General features: G+C 41.9%; 1 protein-coding gene across 3 annotated transcripts in view; it reads left to right on the top strand.

The window, feature by feature from the left end:
• The first annotated feature begins 7,142 nt into the window (after window positions 1-7,142).
• Window positions 7,143-20,786, top strand: part of MTMR10 (myotubularin related protein 10) — a 52,762-nt gene continuing 39,118 nt past the window's right edge. Inside the window, exons 1-2 of one of the 3 annotated variants that reach the window (XM_032342254.1) lie at window positions 7,484-7,640; window positions 8,230-8,290. In XM_032342254.1, coding sequence (XP_032198145.1) covers window positions 7,581-7,640; window positions 8,230-8,290 — 121 coding nt within the window. In that variant the 5' untranslated portion in view covers window positions 7,484-7,580. Of the gene's footprint in view, window positions 7,641-8,229; window positions 8,291-20,786 lie in introns of all 3 variants that reach the window. The other 2 variants (XM_032342256.1, XM_032342253.1) reach the window with 2 other exon arrangements.

Here is a 20,786-nt window from a genome sequence, read left to right as displayed (position 1 = left end):
GGCACATATGTCTACTTGCCTCTTTTGGGGATGTCTGTAGCTGTTGATACTGCTTGATACTATGAATTAAGGCTTCTTGATTCATATGAAGCTAAAAATCATAATCTACTGTACGATTTCTTTTTCCTTTATTTTTTAGAAGACTATAAAGAAATGATTCCTTTCACCTGTTATTTGGTTGCATAGTAGTACAGTTCATACCATACAGCAAGGATGGCGATTGACTTTTCCCATTTATTTGTCAGTTTTTAGGATACTGAATTGGTTCCCTATCATCCTCTAATGGTAACCAATAGATTGAAAAAAAAAAAAAAAATATATATATATATATATATATATATATATAATTACCTCATAGATTTTAACATATGGATGTGTTTCAATCCTTGCAATTATCATATTCTCACATTTTTTTCCTTAAGTATATTAAATATGTTGCTCTATTTTCTTCTGGCATAAAGCATTGCTGCCAAAAAGTCTGAGGATAATCGAATTCCCTTTCATCTAAGTCACTTGCTCTTTTTGTCTAGATACCCAAAGAAATTTGCATTATTTTTTTTCTTTAAAGTCTGGTATTTTTACAAGAATGTGTCTTCGTGTTGATCATTCTAGGTTTATTTTCTCAGGTGCAATATGTTCTCTCAATGCATAGAAGCAAATACATATATATATATATAAAATTATATATATTTTTATATATAATAATAAATATATATATAATTTCAAGGAGGCTTTCTTGAAGTCTAATTTGTATTATTTGTTGTTTTCTTATCCCTGCCTCTTTCCCCCCTCCCCCCAGGGACTCCTATTACCTGAATGCTGGGTTTCCTTTCTCTATCTTCAATATTTGCCATTTTCTCTCTTTTTTAAACCTCTCTTCATTGATTTTTTAAAATCTTCCTCCTGCTCATCTTCCGCTTCTCTTAAAGCATAATTAAATGTGTTTACTAACTTTGGGTTTCATTTAGTCTTCATTTCCAAAGTAACTTTTTTCTTATTTCCAATTCTATTCTGAGTTTGTTCACTTCATTTTGATTGTTTCTAACTCTGATTTATATAGTTCCTTCTTGTCTCACATCATTTAGTGTCTCTTAAGTAGTGGGTGTTAGCTTTGATCTACCCTGCGCACATGTCTTTTTGGTGTGCTTTTATTGTCTGTAGAAGTGCTATTCTGTTCTTATTCTCTTTTCACAACCGTAGTCTTCTATGGGATTTGATTTCCATACTTTCCTGTTACTTGTGTGTATGTGAAATGAGTTTTCTTGAACTTTTGGAAGGAGGCAGTTTTCAGGATAGCTTTTCTGACTTCACAGAGAACCTTCTTCTGTTTTTACAGTGGTATTAACATTTAAAAAGTCAGCTTACTTTCTGAGACTTTCTGGTCCTCAATTTTTTTTTTTTTTCTTGGACCTCCTCTTTCCTTTGTTTCTATCTGGTGTAATTTTGTTTCCATGTCCAGAAGTCTGTCCTCCATGTGGCCCCTTTCCTAGGGAAGCCTTGATAGGTCAATTTCAAGAGTTCCTACAGCTATACTGCTCCAGTCACCTCAGATCCTACCATGAGTCTCTCATACTCCCATCACCTTGGAGACAGCAAACACCCGTTCCTATTTCTGCTGCTCTTCTCAACTTGACTGGCCAGGACCTCCAGTGAATACTTTCTGGCTATTCTGGAATTTTCCAGATGTCTCGCTGATTCCCTTTGCTGATACAATAAAGATCTTGTGACTGCCACAGCTTTGTTCCCACTTGCTGGTGCTGGAGATCATGGGGTTACCATTTCACTTAGACTTGCTGTAGATGTCATCTATTATCGCCATCCCGCAGCCATAATAACGAACCTCCGTCTGGTTGGGTTTCAAAAAAGCAAGGGATTGGGTTTCAAAAAGGGAAAAAAGGGCGACAAATGGCGCCGGCACCCGGGAACTAAATAAAGGAATCTTGCAAGGTAATCCGCAGAAAAGCGGGGAGTAAAGGTCCGCAGGAAAAGAAGGCTCCAATTTGGATCCCAGAGCGTCTGGTGTGTGCAGCCTTGCCTCCAAACACCAGTCATGATGCTGAAGATGCTGATGATAACTCTGGGGATGCTACACCTCCTGCGGCAGACTCAAGCCAGAGAGCTGTGAGCAGTAGTTAAAGCATGGCTATATCCTTTACCAGTGACTAACTCTTCTCTCATATTCCCTCCTCTCCCTTTGATGCATGGCAGGTCTGTAACTTGCTAGGAGCATGTACTGATATCTCAGCAGTGTCCATGTTAAATGGTGGCAAATTCCTCAACTGTTCTTATAGACAAAATGACTCTAGTACCTTTGAGACAACAGTTAATATTTCTTGTCCCAATAATATTACTTATCAGCCCACTCCCATATGCGTCTGGCCACCGTTCCTTTTCCTTGTAACAAATGCTAGCGAGCTGAATGATACGTTGAATTGCACTAAGAATTGCTATCTTTCCCAGTGCTGGAATGTCACGGCCTTCAAGCTGGCTGTGATTATGCGTATCCCTACCAATGTTCCTATCCCAGTTTCCATTCCAGAGGACAAGTTACCGGTGGTGCTATCCAGAAAGAAGAGAGATTTTGGTATCACAGCCACCGTTGTGACATTGGCTATATCTACAGCAGCTGCCACGGCAGCAGCAGTCTCGCTTGCTGCAACTATACCCACTGCGGAAGCTGTGAACACCCTTGCAGAAGGAATGGCGGCTGCCCTTCAAACACAGACTCAGATCAATGCACATCTGCAAGCAGGAATCCTGATAGTCAACCAGAGAGTGGATTTGGTTCAAGAACAAGTGGACATATGGGGGGCCCTATTGGGACTGGGACGTATAGTACCCTTCCCGGCAATTTGTGTAATTCCCATAGCCTATACTAATATGAGTGACTTACAGAATGTCTCCCAACAGCTCTCCCAATACTTGCAGGGGAATTAGTCCGCAGAATTCCAAAACTATACTCAGCACCTGCTACTAGGCATAACAAGGATAAATAACACCAGAGTTGAGCTTGCAACCCTCCCAGAGATAATCAAAACATTGCAAGATGTGTTAACCTTTACGAAACAATGGGCTAGCATAATTGGTCTGATGACAATCCTTGTAGTGGGCTTGATTCTGCTAGTATTTGGAGGCGACAGCAACATAGGCAACAGCAAGCCATGGTGCAGGCCTTGTTAGCCATCGAGGCTGGAACATCCCCCCAGGTGTGGCTAAGTATGCTGGATCGGTAGTCAACTACGGGTAAGATTGGTGGGGGAAATATACCAACCTAAGACAGGACGTAGATCATTGATATCTGCCGTCTGATGACGGGTAAGGATGTTCCCCGCCACTGACAACCTAAGACAGGCACGATCCCTGCCATAAAAGAAAAAAGGGGGAGATGCCGGAGGCAGGCCCCTGGCCAGGGCGGCCTCCGCCATTAAAAGATGGCGCCTGGCTAGTTGCCAGGTGAGGATTGCCTCGTGAGACTAAGCGGAACGCCCAAAGAGGGAGTAAACAGCATTGGTTGCTAGCAAAGTTGTTCGTTTAGGTGCGCAGCCTGATTCGCTCCCTTCTGTACCCTGCTCGCTGATTGGTCATGTAAGCGTATATAAGTGTGTAGACTTGTGGAAATAAAGAGATAGAAGATGCATCCGAACTGGGGCTTCTTGTCGTCCTTGCGGGCCGAGGGCGTTAATCTATGGGTTTTGATTTTGCTTTAGAATTGCTTTGTCTATTTTTATGTGGAGACCAAACAATAATGCTGCTGCTGCCATTTTACCAGAATCTCCCCCACAGAAACAGACTTTTTAAATTACTTGATTGTCATCTTAAGGGTCCACACACCCAGGCGATGGCATAGTTTTGTAGACAGTATGCGTAACCATGTTTTACCTTTTCTACTGTTTCCACCATTACCTTCTTTTATCTGAACAATTCTGTAGCTCCCAACTATTCTCTGGGCTTCTACCATGCTGTACCTCTACAGCAGTAGGAGTGATTTTAAAATATCAGCCAGATAACATCACTCTCAGCTCAAAATATTGAAAAAGCTTTTCTCCACTTTCAGGCCCTCGAGACCTGGCCCGGTCTTTCTCTCTGACTTTCTCTCCCAGTGGTTTAGGCTGCATCAGCTGCACTGGCCTCAAACACACCAGGCAGGCTTTCACCTCAGGGCATTTGCACTGCTATCTACTCTATTCCTAAGCTTGTCCCTCTGATTTCCACTTGGCTCTCTCCCTCACTTCTTTGGTCTCTGCTTAAATGTCATCTTATCAGAAAGGTCTTCCATGACCACACCTCACCTCCCATCACAAAATAGAACTCTCATCCTCTTGCCATGTGTTATTTTTCTTCATGGTTCTTATTACCATGACATGTTATATATTCATTTTTTTATGTATTGTTCTACCCATAATGCCATGAAAAATAGGAACTTTGTCTTCCTGGCAACCTGAACAGTTTGTTTTTGTTTTGTTTTGTTTTAGCACAAAGGTAGCACTTGATACAAATTTGATAACTGAATGAATATATAAACTACCTAGCACCTAACAGGTATTCAAGAAATGTTTGTACTTTTTTTTCTTCACAGAGAAAAGGAAATGATCTTTAGGGAATACCACTATCTGCCATGATAAAACCAATAATGGAACACAGTGAGAAAAATAAGAGAACGAAATGGTGGCATTAGAGCCAAAAGAAGAGGGTAGTCAAAGTATCAAGGAGGTCAGGGATGAATAGAGGCACAAAAGTGGTGCTTTGGACTGCTCTGTATCCCCCCCAAATTCATATGTTGAAGCCCTGACCCCCAATGTGATTACATTTAGAGGGAGGAGTTTTAGGAGGTAATTAGGTGTAAGTGAGATAGATTATTAAGGGCGGGATCCTGATGCAACAGGATCAGTACCCTTAAAAGAAGAGATACCAGAGCACATGCGCTCACTGTCTCTCTCTCTCCCTCTTCCTCTCTCCTTCTCCCACCCTCTGGCCTATGAAAACACAGCCACCATTAGCAAGCAAGTCAAAGAGCTCTTAGCAGAAACCTGTCTGGTCTGTACCTTGATTTTGGACTTCCCACCCTCTAGAACTGTGAGAAATAAATTTCTGTTGTTTAAGCACAGAGTAATATTTTGTTGTGGCAGTCCAACTGGACTAATACAGTTAGGTTTCTGAAAAGGTCACAAAATTTAGGGTTAGGTTAGTAACAAATCTGGAAATCAAAGTTTTTCTCCTTTTCTTTTCTCTTTTTTTTTTTTTTAAGATTTTATTTATTTATTTGACAGAGATCACTAGTATGCAGAGAGAGGAAGGGAGGCAGACTCCCTTAGGGATTTAATGCGGGGCTTGATCCCAGGACCCTGGGATCAGGGCCCGAACGGAAGGCTTGAACCCACTGAGCCACCCAGGCACCCCAGTTTTTCTCCTTTTCAATTTTAAGGCCAAATCTTAAAGAGTTGTAGATTCTAAGAAAACCAACATAACCAAATCACAAAATCATTTAAGTATAAAGAAAAGCCTTTATATCGCTTGAAGAGTATTTGTGGGAAAAAAGCCATTTTTCCCTCAGTTCTGAGATATAATTGACATATAACTCTGTATAAGTTTAAGGTGTACAGCATAATGGTTTGACTTACATATACTGGGAAATGATTACTGCAATAAGTGTAGATAGCATTTATCAATTTATAGAGATACAATAAAGAGAAAGCAAACAAAGAAAAAACTTTTTTTCTAGTGATGAGGAATCATAGGATTTACTCTTAACAGCTTTCCTATCATACAGCTGTATTAACTACACATTACATCATGCTATACATTAAATCCCTAATGTATGTATCTTGTAACCAGAAGTTTGTACCTTTTGACCACCTGCCTCCAATTCTCCCTCCCTACCCTTGCCTCTGGTAATCACATATCTGATCTTTTTTTGCATGAGTTTTTTTTTTTTTTTAATCCATTTAAGGAAGAAAAGTCACAGACTATTCATAGAAGTTTAAGAAATGCATGTGCACAAGTGTTTTTAACACCTATAACCACGTGGACTTAACATTTTAAAGTACATTTGTGGTTCCTGAGCTAATGAAATCATGTGTTACCCAAACAAATTAACCATACAGATCAGTAGGGTTCTGAATCCAGGATAAATTATTTTAGAGAAAAAGCAAACTTTTGAATCTTAAAATTGTTTAATGTTTCAACTAGCAACACTTGTCGGTATGACTGTGATTCATATGACTACATTGCAGCTTCCTTGTGACGTTAGTTATAAAACGCTAGATTAGGGTTTTACTCTTCAAAGCAAAACAAGAATCAAGTCTCAACTAACAGGTCACCAAAATGATACATCACTAGCCCCTCTCCACCAAAGGCTGCTCCATTTTCGAGTTACGAAATGCCCTGTGCTCGATATGGTGAAATTCATCTGTTCTTTTCAATTCATGGATGGACTATTTGGTCCACGGCCTATTGAAGGCCCCCACACTGATAGTGCCTCACTCTCACTGGGCTTTTGATCATTTTTCTGCTCACTAGTTTCTTTACCTGAGAGGATGGGCAAGAAAAGAAAGGAAGGTAACTTGCTTAGTATCTCTCAGCACATTCAATTTTTATAAGGAGGGTAAAAGTTAATAACCTAAGTTGCGGAGTCTGGATTGCCCGCCAGTGTTATGTGCCAGTTGCCGCCAGGCCGGGGCATCCCCTGGAAATCAGCAGTCCGCTCAGCTGGTAGGACGTCCTAGCCCCAAAGCTTTGCGCAAACACAACAGACGGGATGATGGAAGAAAATCTCCCCCAACCGTGGGACCCTTAAGGGAGCTTTATCACATGCGGTACAGACCGCGCTGGACGTTTGATCGTGGCCACTGTCGGTAGCACGGTCCACTTTCCCAGTTCGGGTCCCTCACGCGCTGGATGCACCGCGGGACCGAGTCCGGGACACCAGAGCCCCCTTCCCCAACGCCCCGGGCTCCTCCGGACGACTTAAAACCACAATGATCGCGCGAGCTGGGTGACAAACGAACAGCAGTCCAGGGAGCTGTTCCAGGAAAAGACAGCAAGCAGCAGCCTAGAAAGAGAGGGATCTGTGCCAAGGTCGTCGGCCCTCTCCAGCCTCCGCCATGACCCCCGCGGGCCCCCGTAGGTCCCCGTGGGCCGCTATGAGCCCTGCGGGCCACCGTAGACGCGCCGGCGCTCTCAAGATGGCTGCTGAGCCCTGCTCCCCCCGGCGCCTTCGCTGAGGTCCCGGCAGCCGGCGAGCGGTGCAAGACTTGCGTTCCGGCACCAGCGCAGCCTAGAGGCCGGGAGCGGCCGGCCGCCGGCCCGCACGCACCGTCTCTCGGGGCGGGGCGCCGGGCCCCTTCCGGGGATGGGCCCCGGCGCCCCCGTCGACCCGACTTTGCCCCGGCTCCTCCCCGCTCGGGCGGGCGCTCCGCCGTGTCCCCGCCCGTCAGTCGGCCCGGCCCGGCTGGCCGCAGACGGGGCCTGGGCGGCCGCACCGGGAACTCTGAAACCCCGGGCGTCGGGAGGCGTCGGCGCTACCGCTGACCGGCGGCGGGTCCCGGGTTGCGACCCGGCCAGAGCGAAAAGGCGGCGACACCATGTTCTCCCTCAAGCCTCCCAGACCCACCTTCAGGTCCTACCTCCTGCCGCCGCCCCAGGTAAACAACCCCCACCCCGCGAGCGACCCTCTCCTTGGCGCTTCCTGGGAGCTGCCGGGCCGACCCCCGGGAGGCTCCCCCGGTCTCCCTGTTCCTAGCCGCGCGATTGCCGGAGCCCCGACGCCGGGGAACGCGCCTTCTCGGGAGCCCCCACTGGCTCGGTGGAAACTTGTAAAACTTCGCCGCAGCCATTCTCAGCTCGGAGACTTGTGATCCGTAGTTTGCCGTGTGATGAGACTCAAGGGAGTGTTTGGAGTCGGATTTATTTAGTTCTTCGCCTGGCGGTTGTCCGCACTTTGGCCGCCAGCATGATCGCATCGCTTCTGAGCATCTGGTGGAAGACGTTACCTATCTGTCATAAATGTGAACACCTGGAAGCGGCACGGCAGTTTTAATGGTTTTGTCGGACTCGCAATTGATAATGAACAGATCTTGAAAAGATCTGGTAAAACATGTGAAAGATTTCAAGGGGGGGCGGGGGAAATGTGTATCTGTTGCATGTGTCATCACTTAGAAAACAAAAATTGCTTTAGTATCTCACGGGGGAGGAAAAGTTTTGATCTTGATTTATTTTGCTAATGTATTTCAGACTGACGATAAGATTAATTCAGAACCGAAGATTAAAAAACTGGAGCCAGTCCTTTTGCCAGGTAAACATCAGAGTTTCAACAGATACTTCAGTAAAGTCTTTTGTCCAAGATGATTCTCCCAGCTAGTATCATGTGGTTAACTTCTCCCTTGTATTTATTTATGTTAAACTTTATCCTGTTAAAAATCTAATGACTGAGATGACAGAAAAACTTGTTAGAACTAAGCAACAGCAACAGAAAGTAGTTCTGAATTTGGTGTTTGTCCTTGAAAATGTAAGCACTCTAGAGAGCTGTCAAGAATATCACTACCTCATTTCTTTTTTTATTTCCTGAAATGTTCATTTTTAAAACTCTCATTACTTGGATAGGTAGTGAGAGTACTCTTTGCCCTTCATGTCTGCAACTTCATGCATTAATGATAATGTCATCGTTTTAATCATGTGAAAAGCAACTTTTATTATGTTTGGGTCTTTATACCAATAACAAAACTTAGTAAACTTTGAATTACTTAACTTGGCGATTTTTTTTTTTTTTTTTTTTTTGGAAGGTGTCCGCTGTGTTTGCAAATTTACTTGTTTCAGTTTAGAATGGAGTTTCTCAACAGAGGCTCTATTGACATTTGGGGACTGATAATTCTTTGTAATAGGGACTGTCCCATGCATTATAGGATGTTTAGCAGTATCCCTGGCCTCTACCACCAGATGCTAATGGCACCCCTTCTCCATCTCCTAGTTGTGACCACCAAAATGTCTCCAGATGTTGCCAAAACTTACTTTTGTCTTTTGCCTCTGGGAGCAAAATTCCCTCCCAGTGGAGAGGCACTGGTTTAGAACAAAATTTACCTTGGAACACCTTAAGAGGTGGAGATAGGAATTGGCGATTGAAGTTTTAAATCATATAAAATATTATTTAATTGGTATTTGAATTGTATGACAATTGAATAATAAATGGAAAATTTAGTAGTTTAATATGATTCTTGTGGGGAGTAGCCGGATACTTAGGAAAGCCTGTTTTAAACCTGAAATCTAATCAAATACCAATTTGTGTGGCTACTGTCAACATTTAAAAATCTTAGTCATTACTTAATGCTAAACCTAGTAAAATGATTAGAACTTACAGGCAATACCTGAACAGATATGGAAACTTTAAATTTTGTGCTTTGAAATTTTAAATGTTAAGTGGGAACAAACATACTGCAGCCAACCTATAGTTCAATATTATAGATGCTAACTCTTAAAAATTGTTTTCGACTTTATTATGGGACTTAGTTATAAATATTTGGCCTTTATTTAGTTAATGCTTTTTATCCAACCAGTGTGTACTAAATAATCCTTTGTACTTTTCCTGAGAGTGAACTGAATAATAGAATTAATAAGTAACCTTTGCTCCCCCTGTGTGCTCTGTTTTAGCCTTAGTCACTCCAGGCATTTAAAAGTCAACTGTGGGGAACAGTACTCATCTTAAATGAGCGAGGGCCTGTGAGCTATTAACTTTGGCTTTCTTTACTTTTTCTGAATAGGCCCTGTTCTTAGGCCTTGATTTCCCTCTTCTGATATGATGATTTGGCATTAATAAACAACAGGTCTTAGATATAAATGATAGTGCTTGATTTTTTAGGATTTAAGATATGCTTATGAAAGTGTTATTGAATATCGATGAGCAGGAAGAACTTCACACTGAAGAATTATCCCTTCTGTAGAAACTTAGTTTCTACTAAAAGTCACAGTTTTCTGGGGGAAGATATAAACTCATTTCCTGCCTTTAAGTGGTTTATGTGTCGTAGAAGGGGCAGCTGAATCTAGATATTCTGATTTGTGTTTGCAGCTAGCCTGTTTCCTGCAAAATATTTAGCCAGTCCTAGATGAGTGTGTCTTCTGCCTTCCTTCCTCACCCCTTCTATTCTTACTCTCTCATCTTGGCCTTCCCATACACTCCCAAGTTTCTTTCTGTCTGGCTACCTCATTTTGGTCTCTGTTTCCTGCCCCCCCCCCCCCCCTTGAGCCACCTACCTGTCTGACTACTACTAGAACCTCCGTTACTCCTCCTTTGGCTTGCATCCTACTCCTTGACCTGTGAAATCTGGAAGACAGCTGGTAACTGAGGCATTGGTGATCTAAAGACTTGGGCTAGGTTAGGGTTTTTTACTAAGAGGGCTTAATAATACAGTTCTTGCCTTCGTTATAGTCAGAAACCACAAGGAAACTTGGCCAAGTCACCTGTGGCTTTACACAGTCACACGGAACAAGAAGTGATTGTTTAGGGATAGAGTATTGCATGTTATCCTTTGGCATAGAGCCTTAGGTTCAAGGATATCCTACTGTAGTTGCCCAAAGTTTGAACTTTTACGTGAAATGGATTGTGTATAGTTCCTGTGTGTTCCTTTGGAACTTAACAAGGTTAAATTTAAAATGATCCCCATCTTTTATTAAGTGAAGAAAATAGAAGAAACTGGCAATTTAATTTCGATTGTGCTTTATGTTAGTAATTTTCTATTTGCATGGTTCATGAACTTCCTTGAGATAGAGATTGTACCTAATTCAGCTTTTGGCCTTGATGTCTTGTGTGGTGCACTGAGCTGCTGATTGAGTGATGACTAAATGAAAGAACCCCTAGAACACCAGCTTGAATTGTTACTATAGCCATGCCCACATGCTCAATCCCAGGCCCCTGAGATCATGACCTGAGCAAAAGGCAGAGGTCCAACCCACTGAGCCACCCAGGCACCCCCAGAGACTTTGAGTTTTTAAATACATGTGTGTGTGCATGTATGTTTCAGCATATATTTATTAAGGGCAAAAACTGCCAGACTAATATATATTTTGGAGGGGAGGATACAGGAGGTGAGAGAGAGAGAGAATCTTAGGCAGGCTCCACACCCAGCACAGAGCCTAATGTGGGGCTCGATCTCAGAATCCTGAGATCATGACCTGAGCCAAAATCAGGTATGGGTCACTTAACCAGCTAAGCCACCCACGCACCCCAGACTGTGCTCATATCTTTTTCGGATAGCTGCTGGAGTGGTGAAGCAGTCACTGAGCACCTGAGCTAGGGGCCTGGCTCTGTGCTAGATGAATAAAAGTGCTGGATGAGTAGTGTGCCTGGATCACAGCAAAGCTGTGGACAGCGTAGAAGACAGCAACCTATATCACTCTTTCCCAGGGTCTGGCTGGCGTCAGATCTGGACGAAGTTTTTAACAGCCCTTGGTCAAACTAAGAAAATTAAGAAAAAATGCAACTTTTCCCCATAGAGCTGAGTTGATTTAAACGATTGTCCTGTATTTCTGAGATTTTGTCCTTCCAGTTTCCTTGGTATAGATGTGTTCTCTGTTAAATGATGGTGGTAGTAGCTGTGGCTTTAAAGAAGTTCGCAAAATGACTTTAAAGAAGTTAGCAAAATAAAAGGTTAAGAACTCTATGTTGGTTGCATGAATTGTTTTTGTGGTATATCTGATTTGTGAAATCTGGGTTAGAAACTACTTGATGAGGTTTTTATAATATCATAGATAGGATTTTTAAAAAAATATTTATTTATTTATTTTAGAGAGAGGAGAGAGAGCACAAGTGGGAGGAGCAGAGGGAGAGAGAATCCCAAGCGACTCTGCATTGAGCACAGAGCCCAGGGCGGGGCTGGATCCCAAGACCCTGAGATCATGACTTGAGCTGAAACCAAAAGTCAGATGCTTAACTGACCTGTCCACCCAGGTGCCCCTCATAGGTACAATTTTTTTTTCTTATAAAGATTTTATTTATTTATTTGACAGAGAGAGATCACAAGTAGGCAGAGTAGCAGGCAGAGAGAAGGGGAAGCAGGCTCTCCGCTGTGCAGAGAGCCTGATGCAGGGCTCAATCCCAGGACCCTGGGATCATGACCTGAGCCGAAGGCAGCCACTCCACCGACTAAGCCACCCAGGCACCCCTCATAGATATAATTTAATGAGCACTTATACAGAGAACATCAGTAATTTTGTCTCCCCAGGAATTGTTTCACTGTCTTCTGAAAAATTTACCCTCTCTCCTTTGACACATCAAACTTCCCCGTCCCCACACTGCCTTGGGTTCTAGTGTAGCCAGCAAGGATAATAAGCCACCCCAGACTGCAAGAATGGACACAGCTGGGCCTCTGTTATTTTCAGATCAGTACTAAGGGAAGAGATCCTTTTTTGGTAGTTCTGCCAGTGGCCGTAGTTCCAGAGAACCTGCTCCAAAGAATGAAGTCCCATGTTTTAGAGAGAGGCAGAGGTACAACACTGAGGGGGACTTGTGAAGGCATTCAAGCTGCTGGGCTCCATTTTGCTTGAAGTCCAGCCGACACAAAAGGCAGATTTCTTTTTGCTTAGCTGGCTCCAGGTACACTTCTGACACTTTTCAACTAAAATCCCTAACTAATACATAGCCTTCAGGATACTCCTCATAACAGCTGTCTCAGGGAGGCACCTGTTTATCTTCGTGTGCCAGATGAGAGGACTGTAGTTGCACGTGCTAAGTCACTTTCCCTGTATGGCAGAGCTGGAATTCTGAGCCCAGCTCCCAGGCTGTGCCTTTAACCACTAAGCAACAGGGCCTACCTGACTGCACTGGGGACATTAGGGTACAAATTTATGCTTTGGAACTGGAGAGAGAGTGGATTGGATGTTGGCCTAGAAGTTCTCTAGTTGGGTAAAAAAAGAGCTCTGTCCTTAGCTGTGCCCTTTCCACAGCAATGACAGATTTTGACCCAACTTGAGAAGCAACTTTCAATTTAAGCTGCCAGAAAAACGGACTGCCTTGGGAGGCAGGGGACTTCCTGTCACTGGCTGTGCCAAAGCAGAGGCTGGTGGAATGCCAGCAGCTTTGTCACGAGGTGGTGAGCTTTGCAGTAAGTGGGCTTGTTGGCCTTTTCTCTCTTCTAACTCTGGGATGGGATCTTGCTAAGGATCTGAGAGGTCAGAGGGAGGGCTTGAAGCGCTGTGGCTTGTAGTAAGGAGTTAATTGTTCCACAGGTTTCCAGTGCATGTGGCGTAAAAAGCTAAAAAGGTTGGGGTCCTGGCTTAGACAGTTTCAGTTCATTGGGGAAAGTGCTTCAGGAGAGCAATTGTGAGAGCTCAGAGGAAGGTCACTGAAGCAAGATTTGAGGTTGGGGAGGCGTCAGGAAATGACTTCTGCTCTGCATCTTGAGTGCCTGCCCAGCCTGGGCCACTGTGCTAAGGCCGAGTCCGCTCAGCTCTTTCCCCCTTCCCATCTGTAATGCCAGCAGCGCTTTCAGCATCAAGATTAACTGTTAGATTGATAATGAATGCACTCATTGTCAGAGTCTTTTGTAATCGGATCAGGAAAGCATACGACCCTGGGCCATCTGGAAAATGAAAATAGCCATTGTTGGATAGATGTCGTGTTTATTTTTTTTACATATTCACTGTTTAGACCATTTATGTACTATTCTTGTTTTCTGCCTCACTGTAACTCTTATTTCCTTGCTTGCACAGTAAGTCCCTTGAAGGTAGATGTTCTCTTTTGGGTGTTTTATGTTTTGTGTTGTTTTTTTAATACCTTTTTGTAGATCGGCCTTCGAGATGATTGTAGACTGATTTTTTTGTAGTATCTTGCTTCAGAGGTATGTTGCTTTTGAAAGCCTGGAAGGACCTATAACTCCATTTTGGAACGGCGAAGCATGTAACTATTATGTTTGTCCCTTGCCTGTGGAGCCTTCATAGCGGTCCTCCTCAGACTGCAGCTGCAGGACTTTGGGCCAGAATTTCGTTACTTGCTTCCTCACTTCTGACCATCAGTCTCTCTGTACCTTGGCTCCTGCTCAGAATCTCTCCATGAACTTGCACGAGTAAAATCCTGCTTACCCAATATAAAAATCCAAATCTGTAACCCCTGTGATTTGCCAGCACTCCACCTTGCTGACCTCTGCACTGTTTCCCAGCGCTGATAATTGCCTCAGTCAGGCTGGTTCCTTTCTCTCTCCCAAATGCCTGATTCCTCATTTAGGCCTTTGTCACTGTTGTCATCACATGTTCTATCTCTGTCCTCTTCTACCTTCAGGATTTCCTTCTGGTTTTTTCCCAGGGTCTGCACTTCTGACTCTCCTTCAGCCCACTTTGTAGGTGGCACTTACTGGACCTGCTCCTTGATCTCATGCTCTTCTGTATAGTATCATCTGCAAAATTGGACCCATGATGGCATCGGACGTTTTGTGTTTGTCTTCCATGTAGATTCAGCGTCCCTTAATAATTTTTAGGCTACTTTAATTCCTGTATTTATGTACAGCTAGGGTGGACAACTGGTTCCCTTTTGCCTTTGACCATCCTTGTATTAATGCTGAAAGTTGCAGACAGCCAGCCAGTCACCGTATGTAAAGCCATATACTGAACTCTGTATTGGCTTAAACACATTCTGTAGGTTAATTAGCCACTGTATACAGTGTGGCTTTGTCTTAAACTATTTCTTAAGCTAAAATGTATTATGGGAAAATTTATTTTTATTCATGAGGCATGTATTGACTTTCCAAATGTATTGGCTTCCTAAATGTGGAAGGTATTATGAGAGAGATAACATGACTGATTTTTTGGTTCTCTGAAAGTTAAAAACCTTAGCTCTACCATTTTTGAAGATTTATTAATTTTAATTATATTTCCTTTCTTATTTACTTTTATGGGTGGAGGGGTCTTGCGAAGAGAAATTTTGATGATTTCTTGATCCCTTTCCAGGTAGTAGTACAAACTCTTGACCCATCATCTGATTTAGAGATAGCTTTTTCTGGGGGGCTTTTTGCTTACCACACAGTGAAACAAATTTCCTACTTTATCTTCCATGAGACCTCCCCGTGGCTTCCCTCCAGTGGTGTGCTGGGAAGTGCTTGGTGGTGAAAATCCTCTCACCAGGGCTGATTGCGAACTGCCATCTTGAAGGCCCAGAGCCAGAGCTGGGGGGCGTGGGGGGTGCAGGGAGGAACTGGAGGTTCTCCTGAGCCAGTGCACGCTGGCTAGCACAACACTGCTCTGCCACCTGACAGACGTCAGAGTTGTCCCTGGGAAAACTTCATGGTCTCCTGGAGTTCTAAAGCTTTTGTCAGGCGCTTTCTTTCTTAGGGCTCACTAATTCAAGGTGCAGCAAGGATAGTCTCAGTACTCTTGTATTTTGTATCCATCATCTCTAGGAAGAGCCCATTTAGTATCTTTTTCTTTCCTGTCTCTAAGCTCAACAGTACTGCAGTACTTGCAGTAAGCTTTAACAGCTCCTACTGTGTTACTGCTTTTTTATGGAGTATGAGCAGAAAATTGTTAGGAGAGCAGATAGCTGTGCTACGTGAGCCAACCATTTTAAAGACTGGTTGCATGTGAACATAATTTAACGTTATCAAATAAACTCAAGCTGGGTTAACTTGACACTTACTTAATTATATGCTTATAATAATACGACTCAAGCAGAGCATTTCTCCAGCAGTACCCTCCTTTCCGTCCTCCCCTCAATCCCGCCCAATTTCTCCTCCCTTCCAAGGGCTCATTCCCATTTTCTGCTCTCAGTTCTGGTTGACACTTCAGTTTCCTTAAAAGACCACAGCCAGAGAATCCCTATTGAGCTTTTGTTGTTACTTTTCTATTTCTGTTCAGTTTTTTCTCACTTTTATTATTATTTTTTAAAGATTTCATTTATTTTTGAAAGAGAGAACCTGAGTGGGGGGCAGAGGGAGAAGAAGCAGACTCCCCACTGAGCAGGAAGTCTGATGCGGGGCTCCATTCCAGGACCCTGAGATCATGACCTGAGCCGAAGGCAGAGGCTTAACCGACTCAGCCGCCCAGGTGCCCTCAGTTTTATTTTTAAATACACTTGGACTTATAAGAGTTGTATAGAAGAGTGCAGTTAACATATACTGTTCACCCAGCTTCCCCTAAAATTAGTATCTTATATGACCTTGTTAAATTTAGCTAAATTAAGAAATCAACAGTGCTGTTTTATTCACATTTCCCTAGTTTTTCCACTAATGTCCATTAGCCGTTCCAAGAGGCTGTTAGGGATACCACATTGCATTTAATCATTATGTCTCCTTAGTGTCTTTACTCTGACAGTTTCTCCATTTTTACTAATGGTGATGACTTCTTTCATATTGGTGCCTGTATCCTTTTGAAATGACCTCCCACCTTCTCTTTCTCCTTCCTTCCTTTCTGGCATTCTTGACCTACCAGAGACTCCCTACTTATATTGTGTTTCCTCTGCCCCAGTCCTGGAATTAACTGTTTTTGCAAGGATCGCATGGTCTTTAAATACCAAGGTCTGTGTGCTGAATGTACTTTGTTACTGGAGTGTTACTGTTTTTAGGCCTGTAGGGGCCAGAGTAGAAAATATGCACCTGTGTTACTAATCCACCTATATACACATCTCTTTATGTTTCTGTATTTGAATATATGAATATATGCATATGTATATATGTAATATGTGAATATATGTAAAAGTTATTAAGAAACCATGTCTAGCAAACTTTGTGTAAAGTAAATGTTTTGGACTTTGAAGGCCAAAATGTCTCTGTTGCAAGTACTCCGCTCTGCCTTTGTCCATGAAAGCAGTCAGAGCCAATACACAAACAAATAAGCATGGATATGTTTCAGTAAAATGTTACTTACAAAAACAGGGGCTGGGCTTGGTCTGTGGGCTGTGCTTGGCCATCCCCTGGACTCATTAAATGCATTCTCCTTTTATCTTTGTCTCATTCTCACTGTGTTCATGGGCTTGACATTTTACATTTGTGCCATCAGTAAGAGGATCATGTTGCTAGAGAAGAAGCGCTGTCCTTGAGTGTGCGCCTCATAAATACTCTAGGCTGATGGCGCTATGATGTAGCCATGTCCTGTCCCACAAGACCTCCATCTCTTTTTTCTGTTATCACGTCTTCTCCCCTTCTCAGGAACCTAAAATCCTGTGGTGTGGCTTTTTTTTTAAGTTAATTTTTGAGTATACCATACATAAAAAATATATATGAGTCTTTAGAGTTGGAACTGAATGACTTTTTGTAGCATTGGTTTGAGAGTCCTTGGGCAGATGAGTTTGCTAGTTGAGAAAGTTGGCACAGCATGAAGTGATATAGGTTATACTTCATGAGCCAGTAGTTCTTGTATGAAGAAATCAGTGTTGTAGGAGTATGATATCTGAGTGCAATGTGAATAATTAATTTAGGGGTTTTTTGTTTGTTTGTTTGTTTGTTTTTTAAGTTCAGGGCCCTCTTATAATTGGTAGTTAAGATTTCTTGGGGGGAAGACAGGCCCACATTCTTGGGAGGCATATTCCAATATCGCACGATATTGGGAGGCATTGGGCTCAAGGGGCTGTGGAAGATTTAAATTTTATGTGTTTGAATTATTTGTTGAGTTTCAACGTAAATTTATGTCATTTAAAGTTTTTTTTCTCATTAGAATCCAGTTAAGACTAATACTTTGAATCTTTAATTCAGTTTTTGTGCTTCCTGTTTCTAAGTACAGTAGGTTTAATTTTATGTAAGAATAGAGAAAACTGGATTTGAAATCAGAACACTTGGTTATAAATTGAAAACTTACTTCTTAATATTTTTTAAATCTTAAGAAAGTGATATAACTTCTTTGGATCCAAGTACCTTATCTGCCATACCTTATGGGTTGTTGAAAGAATCAAAGAGGAAAAATGTTGAGAAACTCCAATTAGTATATTTTACAGCTCCCTATGTATGTGGTAGGTATGCATAGCAGTTCTGTTCCTTTTTTCTAACTTGATGTGAATTTACCATGCATCTTTTTTTTTTTTTTTAAGATGAAGGGTACAGGTATTTTTATTTTTATTTTTTAAAGATTTTATTTGTTTATTTGACAGACAGAGATCACAAGTAGGCAGAGAGGCAGGCAGAGAGAGAGAGGAAGAAGCAGGCTCCCTGCTGAGCAAAGAGCTGGATGCGGGGCTCAATCCCAGGACCCCGAGACCACGACCCGACCTGAAGGCAGAGGCCCAACCCACTGAGCCACCCAGGCGCCCCCCCATGCATCTTATCTCCTCACCCTCTTGGCTGCTTGGCCTTGTTCAGTTCCTGGTTTTTGTTCTGTCTGGAGTACCTCCTCTTCCATTATTGGTAGTTGCCTGGTGAACCAGGAAGCAGAGAAGTGATTTCACATGTTGAGCACTCATTTAATAGGCACCTGCCTTGTACTGGGCATTTGTCTAGGAACTGAAGTATCAGCATTGTGGAAAAATCATTCCCCCTTCTGTCCTCATGGAGCATATGATCCTAAGGGTGGGACAGGCAGTAATTTAAAAATATATATATATATAATTGTAGCTGTGTAAATGCTAGGAATTACAAGTGTATGATGCTGGGATTGAGGGATTTAATCTAGGCTGGGAGATTTTAAAAAAAAAAAAAAGGCATTTCTGAGAAAGTGATTAGGCTAAGGGAGAAAGGGAGAATATTCAAATAGTAGGCTGCTGTTCTTAAAATTATCTTGTGTATTTTTAAGAACTTTGAATAAAAGCTATTATTGCAACTCAGGTTTATGATAACAGTTTTGTTGAGTGAAAGAATCACTTTGAGACCATAGTTGCATTCTTGAATTGGTAGGTTTTTGTGGCTTGTCAGCAAACAGGTTCTATCCACCACTGTTAAGGTTTTTATAATGATAAATATAGATGAAGTAGGTCAGTACCCTCCCTTTTCTACCACTGAACCTGAAGATGGAGTGCTTAAAAATGTCCGCGGGTCTCGTCGAATTTTAGATCTTGAAATTAAGGTTTATTTTAATGAAGACCACGCTTTAAATAAATAATTTCTTTCAAAGCACATTATAAATTTTGTTTTGACCTCTTACATTTCTTTCTTTAATCTTCCCTTTTTTTTTTTTTAAAGATTCCATTCATTTATCTCACAGAGATCACAAGTAGGCAGAGAGGCAGGCAGAGAAAGAGAGGAGGAAGCAGGCTCCCTGCCGAGCAGAGAGCCCTATATAGGACTCGATCCCAGGACTCTGAGATCATGACCTGAGCCGAAGGCAGAAGATTAACCCACTGAGCCACCCAGGCGCCCCTAATCTTCCCTTTTAACTTTGAAACTATATTTTAAAGTTTTATTGCCAAGTAAGTTATAACTTGGGTGCAGAGGGAAACTCACTTTGGCTTTATAAAATATAGCTTATTTAAATTTTTAAAATACAATTTATTTAAACTAAAAAAAAACCAAACCAGTTCACCCATTTCTTCCAACCTGCACCTCTGGCAAACACGAAGTCGTTCTCTGTATCTATGACCTTGGGTTGTTTTTGTTTGTTTGTTTGTTTTTTAGATTCCACATAGAAGAGAGATTATCAAGCGTTTGTCTGACTAATTTCAGTTAGCATAATGCCCTCAAGGTGCATCCATGTTGTTGCATATGGCAAGATTTCATTTTCTTTTATGACTGAATAGTATTCCTGAGCGGTGGGGTTAATGTGCTGCATCTTCTTTACTCATTCATCCGCTGATGAATACTTTGTTTCCATATTTTGGCTGTTGTGAATAATGCTGCAGTGACATGTGGGTGCATATATTTTTTCATGTTAATGTTCTCATTTTCTTTGGATAAATACCTAAAAGTGGAATTGCTGGATCACATGGTATTTCTGCTTTTAATTTTTGAGGAACTTTTATACTGTTTTCCAGTGTCTATACCAATTTTCATTCCCACCATCAGTGTAGAAGGATAGCCTCTTTTCCACATCCTTGCCAACACTTGTTATTTCCGATCTTTTTGATAATAGCCATTCCAGCAGATGTGACGTGATGTGTCCCTGTATTTTTGATTTGCATTTCCCTGACAAATTAATGATATAGAGCATCTTTTCATGTACCTATTGGTCATCTGTAGGTCTTCTTTAGAAAATACTTACTCAGATCTTCTGGCCATTTTTAAAATCGGGTTTGGTTTTGTTTTAGCTGTTGAGTTGTATGAGTCTTTTTTATATATTTTGGATCTTCGCCTCTTAGATAATTTCAAAGTATTTTCTTTCATTCAATAGGTTGCCTTTTCATTCTGTTGATGGTTTCTTTTGCTGTGCAGAAGCTTTTTAGTTTGATGTAGTCCTACCTGTTTGTTTTGCTTTTGTTGTTTTGCTGTTGGTGTTAGAGTCAAAAAATTATCAACAAGAAGGAATTTACCACCTATGTTTTCTTCTAGGAGTTTTATGGAGTCTTTAATTTCTAAAATTCTAGTCATTCTAAGTTAGTTTTTGTGTATGATGTAAGATAGTGGTCCAGTTTCATTCTCTTGCATGGCTATCTAATTTTCTAAATGCCATTTATTAAAGAGACTGTCCTTTCCCCATTGTATATACTCTTGGCTCCTTTGTTAGAAATTAACTGGCCATATGTGTGTGGGTGGGTTTATTTCTGGGCTGTCTATTCTGTTCTATTGATCTATATGTCTGTTTACCTTGTTTTAATTACCATAGTTTTATAATATAGCTTGAAATCAGAGAGCATGGTACCTTCAACTTTGTTCTTTTTCAAGATTGCTTTGGTTATTTGGGGTCTGTTATGGTTTCATACAGATTTTAAGATAGTTCTATTTCTGTGGTAAATGCCACTG

The sequence above is a fragment of the Mustela erminea genome, chromosome 5, assembly GCF_009829155.1.
Source record: "Mustela erminea isolate mMusErm1 chromosome 5, mMusErm1.Pri, whole genome shotgun sequence".
Lineage (NCBI taxonomy): Eukaryota > Metazoa > Chordata > Mammalia > Carnivora > Mustelidae > Mustela > Mustela erminea.
Note: the sequence above shows the minus strand (reverse complement) of the source record. Positions and strands in the feature narration are given on the sequence as shown.